This window comes from Ctenopharyngodon idella, chromosome 14 (genome assembly GCF_019924925.1).
Source record: "Ctenopharyngodon idella isolate HZGC_01 chromosome 14, HZGC01, whole genome shotgun sequence".
Classification (NCBI taxonomy): Eukaryota; Metazoa; Chordata; class Actinopteri; order Cypriniformes; family Xenocyprididae; genus Ctenopharyngodon; species Ctenopharyngodon idella.
The window spans coordinates 21,188,315-21,207,720 of NC_067233.1; the positions used below are offsets into that span (position 1 = coordinate 21,188,315).

At 39.9% G+C, this 19,406-nt stretch overlaps 2 protein-coding genes across 9 annotated transcripts; both read right to left on the minus strand.

Annotated features, from left to right (window-relative positions):
* Positions 1-4,457, minus strand: nkx3-2 (NK3 homeobox 2). Its single transcript, XM_051859732.1, has 2 exons — positions 1,160-4,457; positions 1-876 (listed from the first exon to the last, which is right to left on the minus strand). The coding sequence occupies exons 1-2, from the start codon at positions 1,482-1,484 to the stop codon at positions 458-460; spliced, it is 744 nt and encodes a 247-aa protein (XP_051715692.1). The 5' UTR covers positions 1,485-4,457; the 3' UTR covers positions 1-457.
* A 1,768-nt stretch (positions 4,458-6,225) lies between these two features.
* bod1l1 (biorientation of chromosomes in cell division 1-like 1) lies at positions 6,226-18,942 on the minus strand. 8 transcript variants are annotated; one of them, XM_051859731.1, is made up of 24 exons: positions 18,724-18,942; positions 18,036-18,160; positions 17,734-17,951; positions 17,327-17,662; positions 16,826-16,975; positions 16,580-16,737; positions 16,119-16,215; positions 15,939-16,047; positions 15,319-15,373; positions 13,895-15,245; positions 12,922-12,989; positions 10,858-12,538; positions 10,729-10,784; positions 10,596-10,650; positions 10,450-10,499; positions 10,263-10,371; positions 10,092-10,147; positions 8,701-8,749; positions 8,515-8,616; positions 8,317-8,393; positions 8,180-8,237; positions 7,074-7,176; positions 6,925-6,999; positions 6,226-6,604 (listed from the first exon to the last, which is right to left on the minus strand). In XM_051859731.1, exons 1-24 carry the CDS (start codon positions 18,838-18,840, stop codon positions 6,505-6,507), a joined length of 5,355 nt encoding a protein of 1,784 aa, XP_051715691.1. In that variant the 5' UTR covers positions 18,841-18,942; the 3' UTR covers positions 6,226-6,504. The 8 variants fall into 8 exon arrangements, with proteins under 8 accessions (XP_051715691.1, XP_051715690.1, XP_051715689.1 ...); XM_051859730.1 differs by having other exon boundaries at positions 8,701-8,752; XM_051859729.1 differs by having other exon boundaries at positions 8,701-8,752; positions 10,239-10,371.
* Positions 18,943-19,406: the final 464 nt, after the last annotated feature.

Below are 19,406 nucleotides of genomic sequence, written 5' to 3' on the forward strand. Positions count from 1 at the left end.
TTATGCTTCATACGTTTTAATGCTTTCATTAAACAAAAACACGTTACACTAATATGAAAACAGGTACATGTCGAGTAAATTCCACGGCTCACTCCAGGAGTCCAACAAACGTTCGACAGATCAATATTTTCCTCTGATTTTAATATTTTGATTCGTGAGGGGCGGGAAAGTGCCAGTCTTACCGTTACCTTAAAACCGCGTAACGACATCATCAAGTGCTGTTTTCCGACCAGAAGAAAGAACATTTTGCTAAAAACATTTTCCATACATTCTGAAATAATAAAATCCTAATAGTGTTTTTATAGGAGCAAAACTGATATCAGTCCTTGGAAGAAGGAGGCAGACATTTGAAGGCAGTTCTGTGAATAAATCTCCCGTTTGTTTTTTGGCTCCTCAGTAAACGACTGTCTTTGGTAGAATAAATATGTGAGCGCGCGCGCGTGCGTGCGTCCGGGTGTCACTGGTGTCCAGTGCAGGAGGAGGACAGGCTCCAGGCGGGCAGGCAGTATGTGTACGGGTAATAATACGACGAGAGCAGCGGCGGTCGCAGCAGTTCTCCGGGGCTGTACTGCCTCCGGTCGTCCCGGACCAGCACTTTCACGGCCACTTTCTTCGCCGCCGGCGCCGAGGCCAGCAGATCGGCCGCCATCTGACGCCGCTTAGTTTTGTAGCGTCGGTTCTGGAACCAGATCTTGACCTGCGTCTCGGTGAGTTTGAGAGAGGCCGCGAGGTCCGCGCGCTCCGGTCCGGAGAGATAGCGCTGGTGATTGAAGCGCCGCTCGAGCTCGAACACCTGCGCGTGAGAGAACGCGGCGCGGGAACGCTTCTTCCTCTGCTTGGGCTGATCGCCGCTCTTCTCCTCGGCCGTATTACAGTCTGGAGAAGAATCACAAACGCGTTACTCACACGCTTTTTGTATAAAAAGTAAGATTCCAAAAGGGCGATGGAACAGAAGAACCATTTTTGGAACCTTTCAGTGAACAGTTCTAAAAAGAACCATTTTTTTTCCCTCAGTGTGACGAACATTTTTTAAAATCTAAAGAACCCTTTTCCACTTTAAAGAACCTTTAGTGGATCCCAATTAAGAACTTTTTACAGTAAATGAATCAAGCAACTGTTCTTGGAGCTCAAAGAAAACTTTTCACGGTTCTTTACTCACCGGACACGCAGTCGCTCAGGCCTTTGCAGTGTTCCGCCGCCGTGGACTCCTCCTGATCCGTTTCGTCCGCTAAATCTGCGTCTTTTTCGGGCTTCGCATCGCTTTGCGCTTTGGTGTCGTTGTCCTCGCTCAGCCCGGAGTCCGAGTCGTAGTTCTTATGCTCTCTCTCATCGCTCCTGTCCGCTCCGTCCATTTCATGGAAGATTTTCCAGCACGCGCTTTTCGAGAAACACACATCCAGCTCGTTCAGATGCCGAGACTCCTCTTTTCTGTTCAGAATGGCTTGAATGGAGAACGGCATCAGAGAGTTGCTGCGCACAGCCATTTTAAGCAAGAAAAGTCACTGTCGATCACACAGTAACGGGGTTACGCGCTCCAGATCCGGATCAAATGGAGATTGAGCCCCGTGGCGGCAGTTCGGTCGCATCGCGCCCCGCGTGAAGGGAGTTTTTGTGGATGCGCATCCACGTCGCCAGAGCGCGAGTGTGAGTGAACACACAGAGCTACTATCCACTTCACCTGCGGCTGACACTGACCCTCAACACACTCCCATTGGCCAGGCGGCCAGCTGTAGCGCGTTCTGATTGGCTGTGCGGGACTTGCACATATTTACAGCAGCAGGTCAGAACACCCAGAACGTCTTAAACTTTAACCCTTAAACACCCGAGGAGAGAATGAAAAGATATCAATGACCCTTTAAAATCACACTGACAACTACATACGAGCTGATGAAAAAAGTAGGCCTGACAGAACGCGCAGAATCATCATCATCATTCCGCGGAACGTTTTTACGGAGCAAAAAATAACGGCAGCTCTATAATAATCGTGTTCGGTAACATCACATAAATATGCTACTGGTTTATATGTGTGATTTTATTCTCAGGTCAAGTGGATTTAAACCTTGTAAGTAACTTCTTTCTGTTCGTAATTAATTTATTATGACTAAAGGCGCGTCTGGAGCTCTTCTTTTATTTAAGGCAGGGTTGGTAATTATTTTTAAAATCTTTATCTTATCTTTTGATTCGTAAAAACACTGTCAGAATCGAACCGCATATTATGTTTAACCGATTTCATCTGTGTGTATTCCACAAAAATAATTAAGTAAACTAATTAAAAAAATAGTAGAATAAAACAACTCGTCAAATTAATTTCGACTCTTATCCGCGTCATATTTCAGCGTGTTTTTGTCCATTCAGAATGAACGAGGCCTAAAAACGGTACAAGGAAAATATGAATTTTATGAATATGCGTCACGCTTACATTTTTCAATTTAACAGCGACAGCACTAATAATAATAATAATAATAAACCGGGCAAAAATTAACAAACGATCCTTTCTTCTTTTTCTCTTTCTTCTTATTTTTGACGCGGTTTCCCGCACTTTCCTCAAATATTGCGTAAATAAGGAAGTGTCGCTTTAAATAATTAGATTTTCTTATTGTGATATCGTGTTTCTGACACACACACACACACACACACACATATATATATATATATATATATGATTGATATTGTGAACGTTCACGACAAAAATAAAATCTAACTAAACTACTGTTAACGTGTTATTTCAGTAAATTAATGAATAGCTGAAATTAATATATTTAATAAGCGTGTTTATTGAGTGTTGACGGGAAATAATAAAAACTTTAATTCATTGTTAATTGTATATAATAATAATAAATCATGTTGTTGGACTTTGAGCGTCACAATGGGTTTTTATCGTGTTGTGAAGTTCGAGTAGCTAAAAACTCGATTTCCATTAAAAAAAGTAAAATATAAATGTTTAATAATCTTTCCTCTTTCCGGCGATCATATTTTCGTCTAATCGAGAATTATGAGGCTAAACATATTTTTCTGTCATGCTTTTCTTTCTTTCTTTCTTTTTTTTTTTTTTAACCAAAGCGTCATAACAGAAAATATAGTTTTTGCTGCTTTATTTCACTGTATTAAATCAACACAAATTACAATTTTTTTTTTATGATTTTTAATATGATACGATCAAATAGGCTGCTATAACACGACAAAATGCGTTTAGTAGCCAGTTTTACAGTTAATAGTTTAACTTCACCAGTGACTCTATTACAGATTAATTAATCAGCTGATGATGAGGAGAATTAACATCATTTACACGCTCACAAATTTAAATAATAGAAATTGTATTTTTCCTCGCATACAAGTTTGTAGTTCGGTAAACATGTTTATAAATGATTTTAAATTCTTGGTAAATATCAGTAAGGCAAAACAACTGAACTCCAGCGCGCGCGTCTCTTTCTCCATCTAGCGGCCACGCGCCTCAATCACGCGCGTTCCTATCTGTCTGATAAAAGTGACATGAATATCTATCAGTGCGTTCACGCGTGACTCTGCAGATGCTCGCGATCGAGGGATCACCGTGGGCGTGCACTTGGCACGCTCGTGAAGCATAAATTGCGCGTGCATGCAGATGCCTAATGAAAAAATGAACGCGCCAAGCGTAATAAACTTCAAAACAGCAACTCGTTCCCGCTGCTTATATGTGTGTGATGTTTAACAGCATCTGACAGACCTTCAGAGTTTGTGATGAAACTCCCACACATGCACGAATCTACAGGACGAACATGAAGGAAAGAATGGCGTGACACGGATAACAGCAGCTCCCGCGCGCACGTTAATGCCAGTAAAGCCTTTCTTTCTGTTTTCCTGAAACTCATGTGCAGCGATTTAAAGCCCATCGAGTCCAGATGCGCGTGACCCGAGCGGACACAGAGAGAGAGAGAAACACGGGACGAGACAGAAGTGAAACACTGTAAAACACTGAAGCTCGTTCAGAGTCAAACCCGCATCGGGCACGAGCAGGTAAAAACTCACCTGCTCTGAGTCTTAAAACAACAATGAACACTGTCTCTGAGCTGCTTCGACACATCAGTGTGTTTATTAACCCTGTTATTAACCCAACGCTTCTCAATCCCTCAAACACCATCATCCTGAATGCGACTATTTTCATGTATGAAGACCCAAATAATGTGAAAAATAGATATTATAAATGTGTAAAACAGTTAGTTTTTCTATTAAATGACATCATTGCGTTTTCTCTACTTAACTGTAGCACTGTACTGTTATTTTATTAATTTATTTAATTTACTTATCAAATAAGTTGTTTCAGATATTATTTAAATCAGTTTTATTTATTAAATAATTTGTATTTATTATAAATAATTCAAATATGTTTAATCAGTTTGTTTTAATATATTCATCATTATTTATTATGAATGTATTTAAGCAAAAACGTATTTAATGTTATTTTATTCAAATTTATTTAATCTTATTTTTACACCGCTTTTCGTATTTATCAATAAAATAAAACTTGTTATTTAAGTGCTTTATTTTGTTTATTTAAATAAATAAAATTTCAATTGTTTAAATTCAATATCTTTATTTAAACCAATGTTTATTTATTTTACATATTTTTATTTATGTACTTATTTTATTTAAATCAAACGTGTTATTGGTTTAATCAGTTTGTTCTAATATATAATTTATTATTTATTATTATTAATTTAAACTACATATTTAATTCATTTTTTATTTTATTCACATTTTAGTTTAATTTATTTTTTACATTTTTTCACTGCTTTTCGTATTTTTTTATATTTATTTAAATAAAGTTATTTAGTTAATTTTATAAAATTATTTTTTCTTATGTAAATCAAATCATTTTAAATGTTTTTATTTATGTAGCCAATATATTTTTTTATTTTAATCAAATTTTAATTAATTGACTTCAAAAGTGTTAGTTTATTAATTATTTAAATCTGTTTGTTTTAATCTAACATACTAATCGTTTTTTTATTTAATTATAATTTTTTTTTATTTCAGTCAAATTTATTCAGTTTAATCTCTCTCCTTTTTTTAATTATCATTTTTACTGCTTTCCTCTAATCTTTTCCCCGGACCTGATTGAAAGCCTCAGGGCTTCACTATGGCAGAAAACAGGAAGGAGAAGGAACTCTTTGAATGTGGCGCCACCTTGTGGACAATCACAGGAAATGGACAAAGGAAAGATGGAAACAGTTTACTGAGCGATAAAAAGGCTTATGTTTCGATTTTAAATGGCAACATGTATTATTCGACAACTGGAGGATGTTATGATGCAAATGTTTTTAAAGTTGTTTAATTTCTGTTGTTTTAGTAGTACTAGTACTTTCCTGCCAGCAGGATAATATTGTAAAGAGATTTTTAATATCTAACAGCTAATTATAATGACTACAGATTAACACCAATTTGAGATGCAAAATTAATCATACAGTATTAAGTGCTGTGTCCTGAAAAATGTATCTTTGTATTTTTCTGACTCCATTGGCAGATCTTTGTTCTTGTTTTAAGCACAAACTCACTTCACTTTGAGCAATTTTTCAGTAATATCTTCAGTCATTTCTCTTCTCCAGTAAATGTTTCTTGATTTAAGAATGTTTAGATATTTGTGCTGGAAAACAAGACAGAAACACTGAGGAAGAACATCATTTTTTGCAGTGTATTTGCTTTAGGAATCAATGTTCATTTCCCAAAGGGAGTTTCAGTCAGATTTAGATCACTTCTGTAACACTGGTTTGTGTCTGAGGCTTTGAGAGCCGGAGGAATGACAGAACTAGTTAGTGCCGAGTTTAAAATGAGCTGCATGAAGGAAATAACTGAAGGGAACATCTGAAGTGATCGAATTCAACCTCCTACTGGAAGAAATGAGCTCGACTCTCTAAAACACACACAGCTGTTTCCTGCTGCGCCAGATTAACATGTCCAATAATAAATGAGCGACGGAATAAACTGTTCTTAGTTCAACCACAGAAATAAAAGCCTCTCGTCTGTTCTTTCTCTCTCTCTCTCACACACTTTAAACTTAAATCTGTCCGTTTCGTCGAGTCTCAGTCTGTTAAAGTTCTCAAATGTCAAAAACCTTAAACTTTTTAAACAAAACATTCTTTTTTTTTGATCTACGGATGATATACGTCTGTATTATAAAATTAAAATTAATTAAATGGTAAAAAACATCTTACTCAAAACAAAATATAAAAAAACAACACAGATCAGATCTCGGATCAATACTGGAATTTATAATAAAAAGGTAAAAATATAAAATGGAACAATAATGACATTCACAGAATGAGCATCTTTATGGTGACAGAAATATGACACACACACACACACACACACACACACACACACACACACAGTAGCCATCAGTCTCTAAACATCAGCTCTTCATTCAGACTCGTTTCTCAGCCGCTCACAGACTCTCAAACACTTTCTGACCTTAAAACTACTAACAAGCATGAACTTGACGAGATCAAACGCAGAACGGTGATGCTGAATTCATCGTTTGGTTCTTTTTGCAGGTGGATCGTCAGGTTTCTGCCCTCCACGTGTGCGAGAGACCGGAGGACTCGTGTCACGCTTCCGTCCTCTCACCGATCTGAGACAGAGAGAGAGAGAGAATGAGTGTCTCACACACACACACACACACACTACTGCACTGTACAAACACTGCCTGTCTGTTTATGACTGACACTGGAAAACTAATTGGTGTAGAAACAGTTTTTAACTAAGATGAGTACATTTATAAACAAACTGCAATGTTGGCTTGAGAAAGCCTCACCTGAAAGTTTGAAATAATTGTACAAGCTTGATGTGTGAAATAGTTTAGATAGAGAAAGAGTTTAAAAAGCTTGTAAGTTTTAAGTTTGAATCAGTTTTGTTAGTTGTCACTCAAGACAGACAGACAGAGAGACAGACCGTGTGTTCGGGGAGTTTTCCTCTTTCCCGCTGAGTTTACTCAGAGCTCGAGTGGACGGTTTGCTGGGTTTATTCCTGAAACACACATGACAGAAATGAGGAATGATTCATTGATGTGAACATCGGCGTGTCTGAGGATCCGTCCGTACTTCTCTGCCTCCAGACGAGACGCGGCGCGGGTCGTCGCTCGGGTTTTGGTCTCTTCTTCGTCATCCTCCTTTTCTCCGTCTCTTTTCTCTGATGCTCCTGTATCTGTGAACGAGAGGAACAGACTGAAAATCCTCGACAGGCCCGTGGAGATGATTACAGAAAAACTGAAAAATGTATAATGAAAAATTAATAAGATTAAAAAATAAATAAACAATAAAAAATTTGATTAAAATAAGAAACATTAGATTAAAACAAACAAAAAATAAACAGATTAAAATGAGTAAAAAAATAAAAACAAAAATGGATTAAAATTAGTAAATCAATATACTATAACAGTATTACGAGTAATAAAAAACAATGTAATCAGTAAAAAAAATAATTAGATTAAAATAAATAAACAAGTAAAATATTATAAAGTAAATACAAATTAGAAAAGAGTAAATAAATAAATACAGTACTATAAAAGTAATATAACAAGAAAAACAATGCAATCAAAAATTAGATTAAAATGAATAAACATTAGTTGAAAATAATAAATATGATTAAAATGAATAAGTAAATAACTGAGTAAAAATGTATCAATCAAAATATTTGATTAAAATAAATAAAATAAAAAAATAACAGATTAAAACAAAGAAAAATAGATTAAAATAAGTAAATAAATAAGTAAAAAATAGATTAAAGTAAATAAATTAATACTGTACCATAACATTACTATAGAGTAAGAAAAATGTAATTATAAAATTAAAAATTAGAATAAACAATTGATTGAAATAAATTACATTAAAATAAATAAGTAAATAAATGAATTACATTTTTGATTAAAATAAAGCGAGTAAATAAATATAGTACTATAACAGTACTATAATGAGTAAAAAAAAGTAATAATTTAACTTAATAGAAATTAAATATTTTCAACATATTTAAAATATACATTTTTCACAGTGTAAACTGGGTCTTTATATTTTAAACTACATAGATGCCTTTTTTAATTTTAGAATGGGGATCACTTGCATGAGGATGATCATATTTGGGGTCCGTGGCATTTAAGGCACAAACACATGTGACAAAAGCTCTATATGATGTAATATCACGGCTCTCGTACCCGAGTCATCAGTGGCGGAGGACGCTTTGGAGGGTCGTCCACGGCGGGCAGGTTTCCGCTGAACACAAACACACGCACATGTCAGTCATTGATTCATATGTCTGATTGTTTAGTGTCAGGAGTGTTTGTTTGCTCACAGTCACATCTTCCTCATCTTTCCTCTCCTCATCTTCATCGCTGGCTTTGCTCACATCCTGATCTTCAGATGGATTTGCTGAGGAAAAAATCAAACACGGAAGGAGTAAAATGACCATTCAGGCTTCATTCCGTGGGATTTTCTGACTGCTGTTTCACATACAATGACAATGATGGACACTGGATTAAAAACAACTGACCTTCATCTCTTCTGTGTTTGGCTGATTGTTCTGGTTCTTCCTTCACCTCTGCTGGTGAGCAGAGAAGCTCGTCTGATCTCTTCCGTTTCAGTGCAGGTTTCACTGTAGAAAGAGGGAAGCTGATTATCTACAGACAGAGGTGTGTGTGTGAGTGTGTGTGTGTGTGAGCGTGATTCAGACGCTCACCCGTGGGAGTGTCTCTGCTCTGAGCAGCGGAGCGGCGACTCCTTCGGCCCTGCTAATAAAAACAAACACTTCAGTTCCATCAAAAACCAAACTATGAACCATTAAAACATTGATCACATGACCTGGAATAGTCTAAGGTTTGGTATAATATGTGACATGACATTTCTCTCTTATAGAAAAAGTTGAGCCAGCAGTCAATTTAACTTCTGAAAGCAACTTTCAGGTCATGATGTAAAACTCTTTAAATTAACGACTCTTTCTTTTGCTGGACAATGTTGATATTGTTAACAAAAAACCCCCCTGAAACAATTAAAATCATTTTTGTTAAGGCAACACACAACAGGTGAAAAGGGGAAAATAATGTTTATCACACACTTCCCTAGTTGATTAATCACAGTACATTAAAACAATTGTTTTGTAATATTAGTTTTCTTAAATGTTTAAATATGCATATGAGACATTGTCTAATTAAATATGCACTAATTTGCATACATTTTCAGAAAATAAATCTGAACATTGGATAAAGCCAGATTCAAAATTCTTGTTTGATTTTGTTGACATATTAGAGTTAAATGTTTTTACAGAAGGGATTTTGGATCTCTTTTTATTGCTCCATAAATCAGAAAATACTGTCAACAGACAGAAAAAATACATTTTCACCATGTTTTTAGAAATAAAACGTTCTATAAATCAGTGTGAATGACATATGAACAAACCCCACAGTAAAAATCTTCAGAATATAGATGTAAATAAAACTCTAAGTTTTGGTGTGTGTAAGTTCTGCTGAAGTGGAGAAAAAAACTCATTTGGAGAAAACGGCCTTTATAGTAACTGAAATCTACAGACGCTAATAGATAAATTGCAATAAAATGTGTATTTTGAACATTTTCTTTCCAACAATCTGAAAGAAGACATGTTATGGAGGTAAAATAGACCAAAATCTCAAAAATAAACAGCGAATGAAAAACAATGTAGTGTCTTGGCTTAATTGAAATAAAGCTGAAATTAAATAAAATATAAACATTTAAAAAAATGTAAAATTTGAACTTAAATTAGAAATGTCTCATTTCCATCATAAACTAAAATATTTAAAATATTTCAGAAAGTCAGTTCTGTAAATGTTTGGCGTGATGAGGATGACAGCGATTCTTTGTTATATTCACATAAATACTAGATGAACTGAAAATATGATCCGTTGTACGATCATTTTTCAAATTTATTATCGTGTGGAAATCTTAGTGGTCGACAAACTCGACTTAAAATTAGGAAAAAGACAACATACAAAAAGTTATCATTAAAACAGTTGTTGTTATTCATTTTTTCCAAAATTAGAATTAAGTTTTTTTTTTCTTTAAATCAAAAGTGAAGAATTTAAACACAAAAAAATGCACCTCTTTTGGCTCCTCCTCTACAGCTGGCTCCGCGTCCTTCGGTTGTGAAGCAGAGCCTTATGGGAAAGAGCAGAAAAACGGTCACATGATCAGGTGTGTGTGTGTGTGTGTGTGTGTGTGTGTGTGTGTGTGTGGAGAAGAGCTCACTGCGGGTGCAACTGCGACTCTTACGCGTTTCTCTCTGTGGAGCATCAGATGCTTTGGAGGATCTTCCTCTGCGTGGAGTCCTGCTCACTCCAGATCTCTCCTCCTCTTCATCATCATCATCATCATCACCACACTGTCAAACACATCACACACTTTAGAAGAAGAACAGACGGACAGAGAGAGAGAGAGAGAGAGAGGAAAGAAAACTCACCTCTTTATTAGATGTTTGCTCTTTTTCATTATCGTTTTGGGTTTGATATGCTGCAGGCAGAGAAACTACATTTAATTTCAGATTCTACAGTCTTATTTATTCAGGAAACATACTTTTAAGATGTTATTTTACATGAACACACACACCTGCCCTCTGAGCAGATGATCGTCCTCTCCGTGTGCCACTCTCAGTCTGCTCCACCTGATCAGACAAAGTCATTAATGACACGCGCATGATTTCTGTATAATATCTTCTGATGAAACAATTCTGATTCGTTACCATCTCGGAGGCGTCTGACGACTTCTGTTCCTGCTCGTCTGAGACAGACGCACCGCCTGCATGAGACGCACGGGTTACACTGAAACATCATCAGAAACACACACACTCCTAATCATCACTGTAACTAACCTGTGTCTGTAGAGTCCGTCTGCGCAGGCTCAGCTGCATCTGTGGTGACTGTCTGCGCAGGTTGAACTGTGTCTACCGTATGACTCTGCGTGGACTCATCTGCATCAGTCTCTTTTGTGTCTGCAACAAGGGTCTGCGCAGGCTCAATTGCATCTGTGGTGACTGTCTGCAGAGGCTCAACTGTGTCTACTGCATGAGTCTGCGTGGGCTCATCGGCATCAGTCCCTTTTGTGTCTGCAGAGCGGGTCTGCACAGGCTCCACTGTATCTGCAACAAGGGTCTGCGCAGGCTCAGCTGCATCTGTGGTGACTGTCTGCACAGGCTCAACTGTGTCTACCGTATGAGTCTGCATAGGCTCATCTGCATCAGTCTCTTTTGTGTCTGCAGAGCGGGTCTGCACAGGCTCCACTGTATCTGCAACGAGGGTCTGCGCAGGCTCAGCTGCATCTGTGGTGACTGTCTGCGCAGACTCAACTGTGTCTACTGTATGAGTCTGCATAGGCTCATCTGCATCAGTCTCTTTTGTGTCTGCAGCGAGGGTCTGCGCAGGCTCCACTGTATCTGTGGCGAGGGTCTGTGCGGCCTCAGCTGCGTCTGATGTAAGCATCTGAGCAGGCTCTGCTGTGTATGCACTGTGGGTCTGTGCAGGCTCTGCTGCGTCTATAGAGACTGGTGACACAAGTTCTGCAGTGTATTCCATTAAGGTCTGCACAGGCTCATCTGTCTCTGTCGCCTTTGTGTCTGCAGTGAGGGGCTGCGCAGGCTCAGCTGCATCTGCAGGGACTGTTGTCGTTGATTCAGCTGCGTCTTCAGTGAGGGCCTGCGCAGATGACTCAGCCATGTCTGCACTGAGGGTTTGTACTGTCTCAGGAGTGTCTGTAATGATGGTCTGCAGGGGCTCAGCAGCATCTGCAGCAAAAGTCTGCACTGACAATGCTGCACCTGCAGTGAGGGTCTGCTCTGGATCAGCTGGGTCTGCATTGAGGGTCTGCGCTGGCTCAGCTGCTTCTGCAGTGACTGTCAATGTGGATTCAGCAGCTTCTGCAGTGAGGGTCTGCGCTGGCTCGGCTGCGCCTGCAGTGACTGTCAATGTGGATTCAGAAGAGCCTGCAGTGAGGGCCTGCATGGACTCGAATGTGTCTGCAGTGTGGGTCTGCACTGGCTCATCTGCGTCTGCAATGAGGGTCTGCGTTGGCTCAGCTGCGTCTGCAGGGACTGTCAGTGTGGATTCAGCTGCATCTGCAGTGAGGGTCTGCATTAACTCGGCTGCGTCTGCAGCGAGTGTCTGCGTGGACTCATTAACGTCTGCAGTGAGGGTCTGCACTGGCTCAGCTGCGTCTGCAGTGAGTGTCTGCGTAGACTCATTAACGTCTGCAGTGAGGGTCTGCGTTGGCTCAGCTGCGTCTGCAGTTAGGGTCTGCGTTGGCTCAGCTGCGTCTGCAGTGAGGGTCTGCGTTGGCTCAGCTGCATCTGCAGTGAGGGTCTGCGTGGACTCAATGTCTGCAGTGAGGGTCTGCGTTGGCTGGGCTGCGTCTGCAGTGAGGGTCTGCGTGGACTCATTAATGTCTGCAGTGAGGGTCTGCGTTGGCTCAGCTGCATCTGCAGTGACCGTCAATGTGGATTTAGTTGCATCTGCTGTAAGCATTTGTGAGTCTTTCTCTTTGTCTCTTTCATCACCAGCCTGAAAGAACAGCACCAACACATTATAGGAGATACACGGACACACCAGCAATCAGAAAAACCTACAGGACGAACCTGATGCACTAGGCAAGTTTGACATGCCAAACAACTTGTCTCTAAAGTAGAAGAGAGCAGGCGGCTGCAGAACAGCGTGATCACGTTATTAACTGACAATATAGTGGATGCACTTGAAATACTGCTGCTTCTACATGAAGAATGACTTCATGAACAAATAACCCAATATATGTATAATTGAAGCAAATCCTCATGATTGTTCTAAGCCAGTAAGCGTTAAAGCAGCATGCACTGCAGCTGTGCAATTAACCTGCTTATTTCATTCGAGCTCAATAATCTGAGACTGTAGAGGATATGTCATGAGCTTACCTCTGATGTCACTTCCTGCAAACCGAGAGGCTCCGTCTCCATGGGTTCCACTGTGGCGACAGATGCAGCTAGTAAATGAAATCAGTTATTATGAGGTTTTATTATTTACATGCATATATGATGATGTATGTGTTTGTGTGTGTTAGAGTGTGCGACATTGACGAAAATATGAAAGTTAGGTATTTTCTGGGATTGTGTCAATAATGATAATTTCACAATTAAGGCAATTTTTTCTAACCTAATAAGATATATTTATCATCTTTTATGTCAAATTCTAACATTTAATCAACAAAACCAGTTAGAACAATTAAACACTATAGGCTGTTACTAATCAATTGGCTTTGTTTGAAACTATCTTCTTTGGTGAAATAGAGATAATATTGAGTCTAAAGGTGTGTTCACACTTATAGTTCGGATCATTTGAATCAAAGAAGATGAGAAGAACGAGGTATACTTGATCATTCTGTCCTTTTTAGGGTAATTTATGGTGACATCACATCCTGTTTTTGGTTCATTTAGACGTCTTTGGTCCATGTTGCGTTCATATTTCAGTCAAACCGCACCAGAGTTTGTCTGAAACCAGATTGAGACCCCCTGAAAATGTGGGTCTCGGTCCACTTGTTTGGTTCAGATGGCAGTGTTCACACTTATTCAAACGAACTTCACTAGAAGACCAGTCGCATCAGAGTTCGTTTTAATCAAACCAAACCTGCCAAGTGTGAACACATACTAAATCGTAACACATTTGCGATTGTGCTGATATTCGGGAAAAAAGCATGCAGCTTGTGTGATATCACATAGAAATATAAGACAACAATGCGTTTTAGACCCTGTATCAATTTTGAGGTCATTCTAAATTCACTCCACTAGGCGGCATCAAAAACTGTGCAGTGAAAGTGTGTGAAGTGCAGGATTTCATGGTAGTTTAATGTTAGATCGTTACAACAATCTATTATCGTAGACGATACACTACCTGCATCCTGGGACGAGGAGCCGCTGGCGGACTCACTGTTCGTCTCAGTCACAGGGTAATACAACGCACTTCCTGTGCCTGTAGGGAGCGTCTCCATGGCAACCTGAGAATCTGATATGAGATCCGAGGAGCGTGCGATATCCGGATCCATGGAGAGCAGTGTAAGCGCCGCTTCCTTCATCTTCATGTCGGCCTCTGTTTCCCGCCGGGCTGCCAGCTCCGAGGCGGAGGTGCAGACGTCCATCAGGCTCAAGAGGGCGTCGGCTTCTGCTGATAGTGGGCGGGGCTCTTTGACCACCGCATCCTCGTCCTCTGATTCGGGAGTGACGTCGCTCAGGGCGCCGTAAGGGTCGTCCGGTAGAGGTGTGGTACTGGAGACGGCTGTGGGTTCCAGTGCGGCAGAACTCTCCTTATCTCCTGACTTCCTCTCGGAATCTTTTGGCACCTTTTTCTCAGTTGTTTTCTTTGCAACCTTTGCTTTCTCCTCCGACGTTTTCCTTTCCTCTTTCTTCTGTTCTGTGCTTCCTGCTTTAGTCTTGGTTTCACTTTTTTTGTCCGATTTGCCTGCAGCAGGATTCTGGGATTTAGACTTGTGTTTCTCAGATAGGGACTTGACCTTCGGCCCTGCCTCCACCTTTCGGACGTCGCTCTCATTTTCCGAGATGGATTTCTGCGGTTGAGTCTTGTCTGCGGATGAATCCTTCCTGTCCGACCTCACCTTGAGCTTCTCTCCCGGTTTAGCCTCTGGATGGCTCTTTGACCTCTTCAGAATCTCTTTAGGGTGCTTGTCTTTCTTCCGGCTGACCTCCGAACCTGTCTCGACCTCTGACCTCTCCTCTGAAGAGCCGGTGGAGTCCAGACGCCGGAGGCTTTTGCCGCTCACCTTTGATTTCTCCTTCTCACCCACGGCCGTCTTTCCTTTCTTTAGGTTCCCTTCATCCGCAGCTTCCGTCTTGATTTCTCGGGATGACACAGAACTTTTCCTGTCCGGCTTGACCTTTGCCCCCTTCTTCTCATCAGCTGCTCCTCCTCTCGCAGCCCCTCCATCTTTCTCAGTGTCTCCAGCGGCGTCTCCAGTCTTCCTGAGTTTGTGCTTGAGTCGCTCATCAGGGCCGCCGCTGCGCTCTTTTTCCTTCTCCTTATCCTTGCGCTCCTTTTCTTTGGAGTGCGAGTCTTTCCGAACTGCTTTCCCGACCGTCCTCTGACGTTCCTCCGTTCCCAGCTCCAGGTCCAGGATGAAGGAGTGAACACGGTTTTTGTCAGGGAGTTTCTCCTCACCATCTGCCTTCTTCTTACGCTGCTCTTCCAGATCAGACAGCCGTCGTCCTGACTTCAGACTCACCGACTTCACCTGCAGAGACAGACAGAGCTGGTCACTCCTGACAGAGACAGACGGACAGAGCTGGAGAATGAGAGAAACTTACATCTTTGTTCGCTGAATCACCCTCAGTGTCACTTTTCTTCCTGTCGTCCTCTTTTCTAAAAGAAAAAGTCAAGAACTATGTTTACATGCACCCTCATAATCCGATTATGTTGTGATTAAACTTTACCTCACAATACTTCCATCAAATTAATGCATTTAAGCTCAAAATCGTGGTAAACTATGTGGTGCATGCTGGTTTTAATCCCAATAAACTGGTTTGTAAACACTTTAATCGCATTTATTCCACTCTGACCGAAGTGCACATATGCTTGTGACGAACACGGATGACATTCATAAACATAGCTGTAAAGAAAGCATTACATTTTGACTTTTTACCTCTTAATTTTGACTTTTTATGTTATAATTAAGTTTTTAAGTGCGCTGTATATTTTTAATAGCTAATTTTAAAGAGATGGAGCCATCTGTTGCATTCATTTCACTTTGTCTTTTTTTAGACAATTCCTTTCAAGAATTTGAATTCTTCTTAAGTTTTGTTGTAAGAAACATTCTTAAGAAATGTTTTTGGTAATTCAGAATATTCTTATCTTTTTTTCTTAAGTTATAAAGTAACAGGAAAACAGATGTTAAAAAGAATTTTATTTATGGTAAATCCCCACAGACCTGGAGTCTCTCTTTCTCTGTCTGCTCAGAGCCACCTTCTTCTCCAGGAACTTCTTCTCTTTTCGAGCCTCTTTGGCTCGGGGTCTCTGATCCGCCTGTTTCTTCCGATCTGCAAGGAGAAAGTCTGATCAGAGATCAGATCATTAACGCAAACCAACACACACATGTGAGAGCAGGTACCCTGTTCCTCATTCTGAGCTGCTCTCAGCCGGCGTTTCTCCTCCATTCGCTCACGGTTCTGCTGCCGCTTCAGCAGACGCTCCTCTTTTTCTTTGGCCTGCGAAGAAATTTATGAGTTTTTGATTTCGACAACAAAGACCAGATGAAAATTATACATTATAAAGATTAAAACAGCTACATTTTAATTAAAACATATTGTTGATTAAAATGTTTTAGTAATTTTGTTGTATGTTTTTGACGTTTTTATTTGTTTTGTTTTTTTTAAATATATCTATATAGTTTTCATACATTTTTATTTCAGTTTTAATTATTTTTTAGTCCATCAAGTTAAACTAAATGACAATAAGAAATCTTGATTTGCCAGCTAGTTAAAAAAAAAAAATCCGGTAACGTTCTTTTATTTCAAGTAACAATGTTATGGTTTTAGTGAACTCTAATAATCTTGCTCAGAATGTTCTTACCACAGATCGCCGGCGCTGCTCCACCGTCACCTCGTCATCAGAGTCGCTGTAGTAGCGCGAGTACAGGAAGGGTTTGTGTACGTATCCCTGTCTCACACCGCGAGGCTTCTTCTCCCTGCTGCCCTCAGAGTCGTCACCCGTCTTCTGTCCTCCCTCATCTACACACACACACACACACACACACACACGTATGAGCGCTGCAGTGACAGACAGACGCAGCGGCTGATCATGTGACGTGCTTCTCACCCTCAGAGCTGATCTCTCCCTCCTCTGTGGACTCAGACGGAGGCTCGTCCTCATCGCTGTCGCCCTCGAACGAGGACAGATCGCTGGTGTGGACGGAACTCACGGTGATGTCACTGAGACCCTCCAGATCCGAGTCCTCCAACGAGTACTCTAACAAACACAAACACACACTACAGGTCAAAATTTTGGAATCATTACAATTTTTTGCTCACTTTTCTGCTCACCAGGACTGCATTTAGTTGATCAAAAATACGGTAAAAACAGTGAAATATTATTACAATGTTTTCTATGTGAATATATAGTAAAGTGTAATTTATTTCTGTGATCAAAGCTGAATTTTCAAGGAAATTATACTATAAATCATCTCAATGATCTGAAAATGGCAGATTTCTTGTTTTTAAGCATAAATTCACTTAATTTTGATGCATTTTTCAATAATATCTTCAGTCATTTTGCTTCTCCAGTAAATGTTCAGATATTTGTATTTTATTGTTGTCGTACCCTCTCTCAGCCGCTCTCTGGTCTTCTGTTTGACACTGCAGGGTTTCTGCGAGTCCGTTTCCCGGTTCTCCTCTCTTGTCTTCCCTGAGGATTTACTGCTGTTCTCTTTCCCCGCGTCTCCCTCCTCCTTCACCTCCTCCATCTCCGCGTCCTTCTCCTCTTCTTCCGCTTCTCCACCGTCTTTCCCAGGCTCCTCCTGCGGTTCGTCCTTCATCTCTGCGCCGTGCTCCTCCTCTTCCTCAGGGAGGCTGATGTCCATCGTCTCGTCCTCTGTGGGATCATGGATCGGGTCGGTAACACTGGTCTGGATCTGAACATCAGCGCTGGAACTCGCAGCTGGAGAACACAGAGAAACTGAGGAAAACCGTCTCAAATGTTTGCGATATAATAACATGCGAGACGCTCACCGGCATCAATTCCATCATCTGCGGTCAGCGGTTCCAGTTCCTGGTTTTCCACGAGAGGGGGCGGAGCTACAGGAGGAAGTTCATCCTCCTCCACGTGGCTGTTTGGAGACAGAAACTTTCGGACGATGCGCTCCACCTGCGGCCGAAAGGTGTGATGGACCTTCGGATCAACGACCTGAGCCACGATCCTGTCCACTCCCTGCTCCAGCATACCGGACCTGATCCACACAGACAGAAGGAGGACATGAGAGAGAGACGGCGAGATAAACAGAGAGAGAGAGAGAGAGAGAGAGAGAACGTACTGCTGGACCAGCTGTCTGATGCTGTTTCTCAGCTGGTTCTTGTTCAGCTGTGGACTCCATGTGTGATTGGCCAGATGGTTGGACACGAAGTTGTCGACTCGCTGCCGTAAGTGTAAATACGCCGGCTGAGAGGAAGAAAAACACCACAAATTAAACTATAAATTTTTTTTTTGATCATAAAACTAAGACAATATTGGCAGATATTCTGCTGTACTGTTATAAGGATCTCATTGATTTACATTTACAAGCTTCAGAATTTCATCACTTTTTGTCCATATTAATATCAGCATCTGCAGCAAATCACATATTTCTCCTCAGTTTGAGTCTCTGAATAAAACTGAGCTGTTTTTCCTCCATATTCTCATTTATATAGTGTTATAAATACATTTTCTCGGTCACTGTTACAGGTTATTAATTCATTTTTCACAACAAGCAATAAGAGCTTCCAGACATCATAATTAACAAAAAACGCGAAACTGCTAAACTGACAGTTGATAAAAGTGCGCGAATTAAACCCTGAGGGGTTGATCACGGGACTCTCGTAATCGATCATCGATAAATACATGATTAGTTCTGTGAGAGTATTGGACGGTAACATCAGGTACTAGACACTTCAGATAATACCATGCTATTACTGTGGTAAAATCATGGTAAAATCGTGGTACTGAAGTAAATGTGTGTGTTTTGCCTTTGTATCCACGTCCGCCAGACAGTCCCTCCTGAACTGATCGAACAGTCCCTCCGTCTTCAGGTGATTGACGATCATCGACACCAGCTGCGGGTCACCGGGATGAAGCGCCGCCATCGCGGTACCGAAACCGGCCGAACTCGGTCCAGCAGAACCTCCAAAATCAGCCGAACCGCTGCTGCGCGTTACAGAATGAATGACGACCCGGAAGTTTATACCACGCACAGGAAACAGGAGAAGAAGAAAAAGAAAAACATGGATCTTAGGCGCCATCTAAAGGACACACCCTGCAACTGCAATTTTTTTTATTTTATTTATAAAAAATTAAAAATGAATTAATTAAATTACAATAAATTGATTAAAATAGTTTTATTTAATTAAAACAATTAAAACATGTTATTAAAATAAATAAAAAGATTAAATAGATAAATAAAATAATAAAATAAATAATAAATACATTTGATTAAAATAAATATATAACATAAAATTAACATAAAACTAAATAACTAAAACAATATTTAATAAATTCGTTAAAATTAAATGTAATTTAAAGAAATAATAATGAATAAAGGTTTTTGATTAAAATAATTTGATTTAAAAATATTTAAAACAATAAAAACATATATAAAAAACATTTTATTAAAATGAATAAAACCGATTAAAACAATACACTTTATTTAAAT

What these genes read in the sequence shown, in the direction of transcription:
- nkx3-2 (XM_051859732.1), bottom strand. Translation starts at nt 1,484, where the DNA reads ATGGCTGTGCGCAGCAACTCTCTGATGCCGTTCTCCATTCAAGCCATT. An exon ending in CCTGAGCGACTGCGTGTCCG is followed by an intron (nt 877 to 1,159) that starts GTGAGTAAAGAA and finishes ATTCTTCTCCAG; the next exon opens with ACTGTAATACGGCCGAGGAG.
- bod1l1 (XM_051859724.1), bottom strand. Translation starts at nt 18,840, where the DNA reads ATGGCGGCGCTTCATCCCGGTGACCCGCAGCTGGTGTCGATGATCGTC. An exon ending in CAGAGAGCGGCTGAGAGAGG is followed by an intron (nt 16,976 to 17,326) that starts GTACGACAACAA and finishes TGTGTTTGTTAG; the next exon opens with AGTACTCGTTGGAGGACTCG. An exon ending in GTGATTCAGCGAACAAAGAT is followed by an intron (nt 15,246 to 15,318) that starts GTAAGTTTCTCT and finishes CTGTCTCTGCAG; the next exon opens with GTGAAGTCGGTGAGTCTGAA.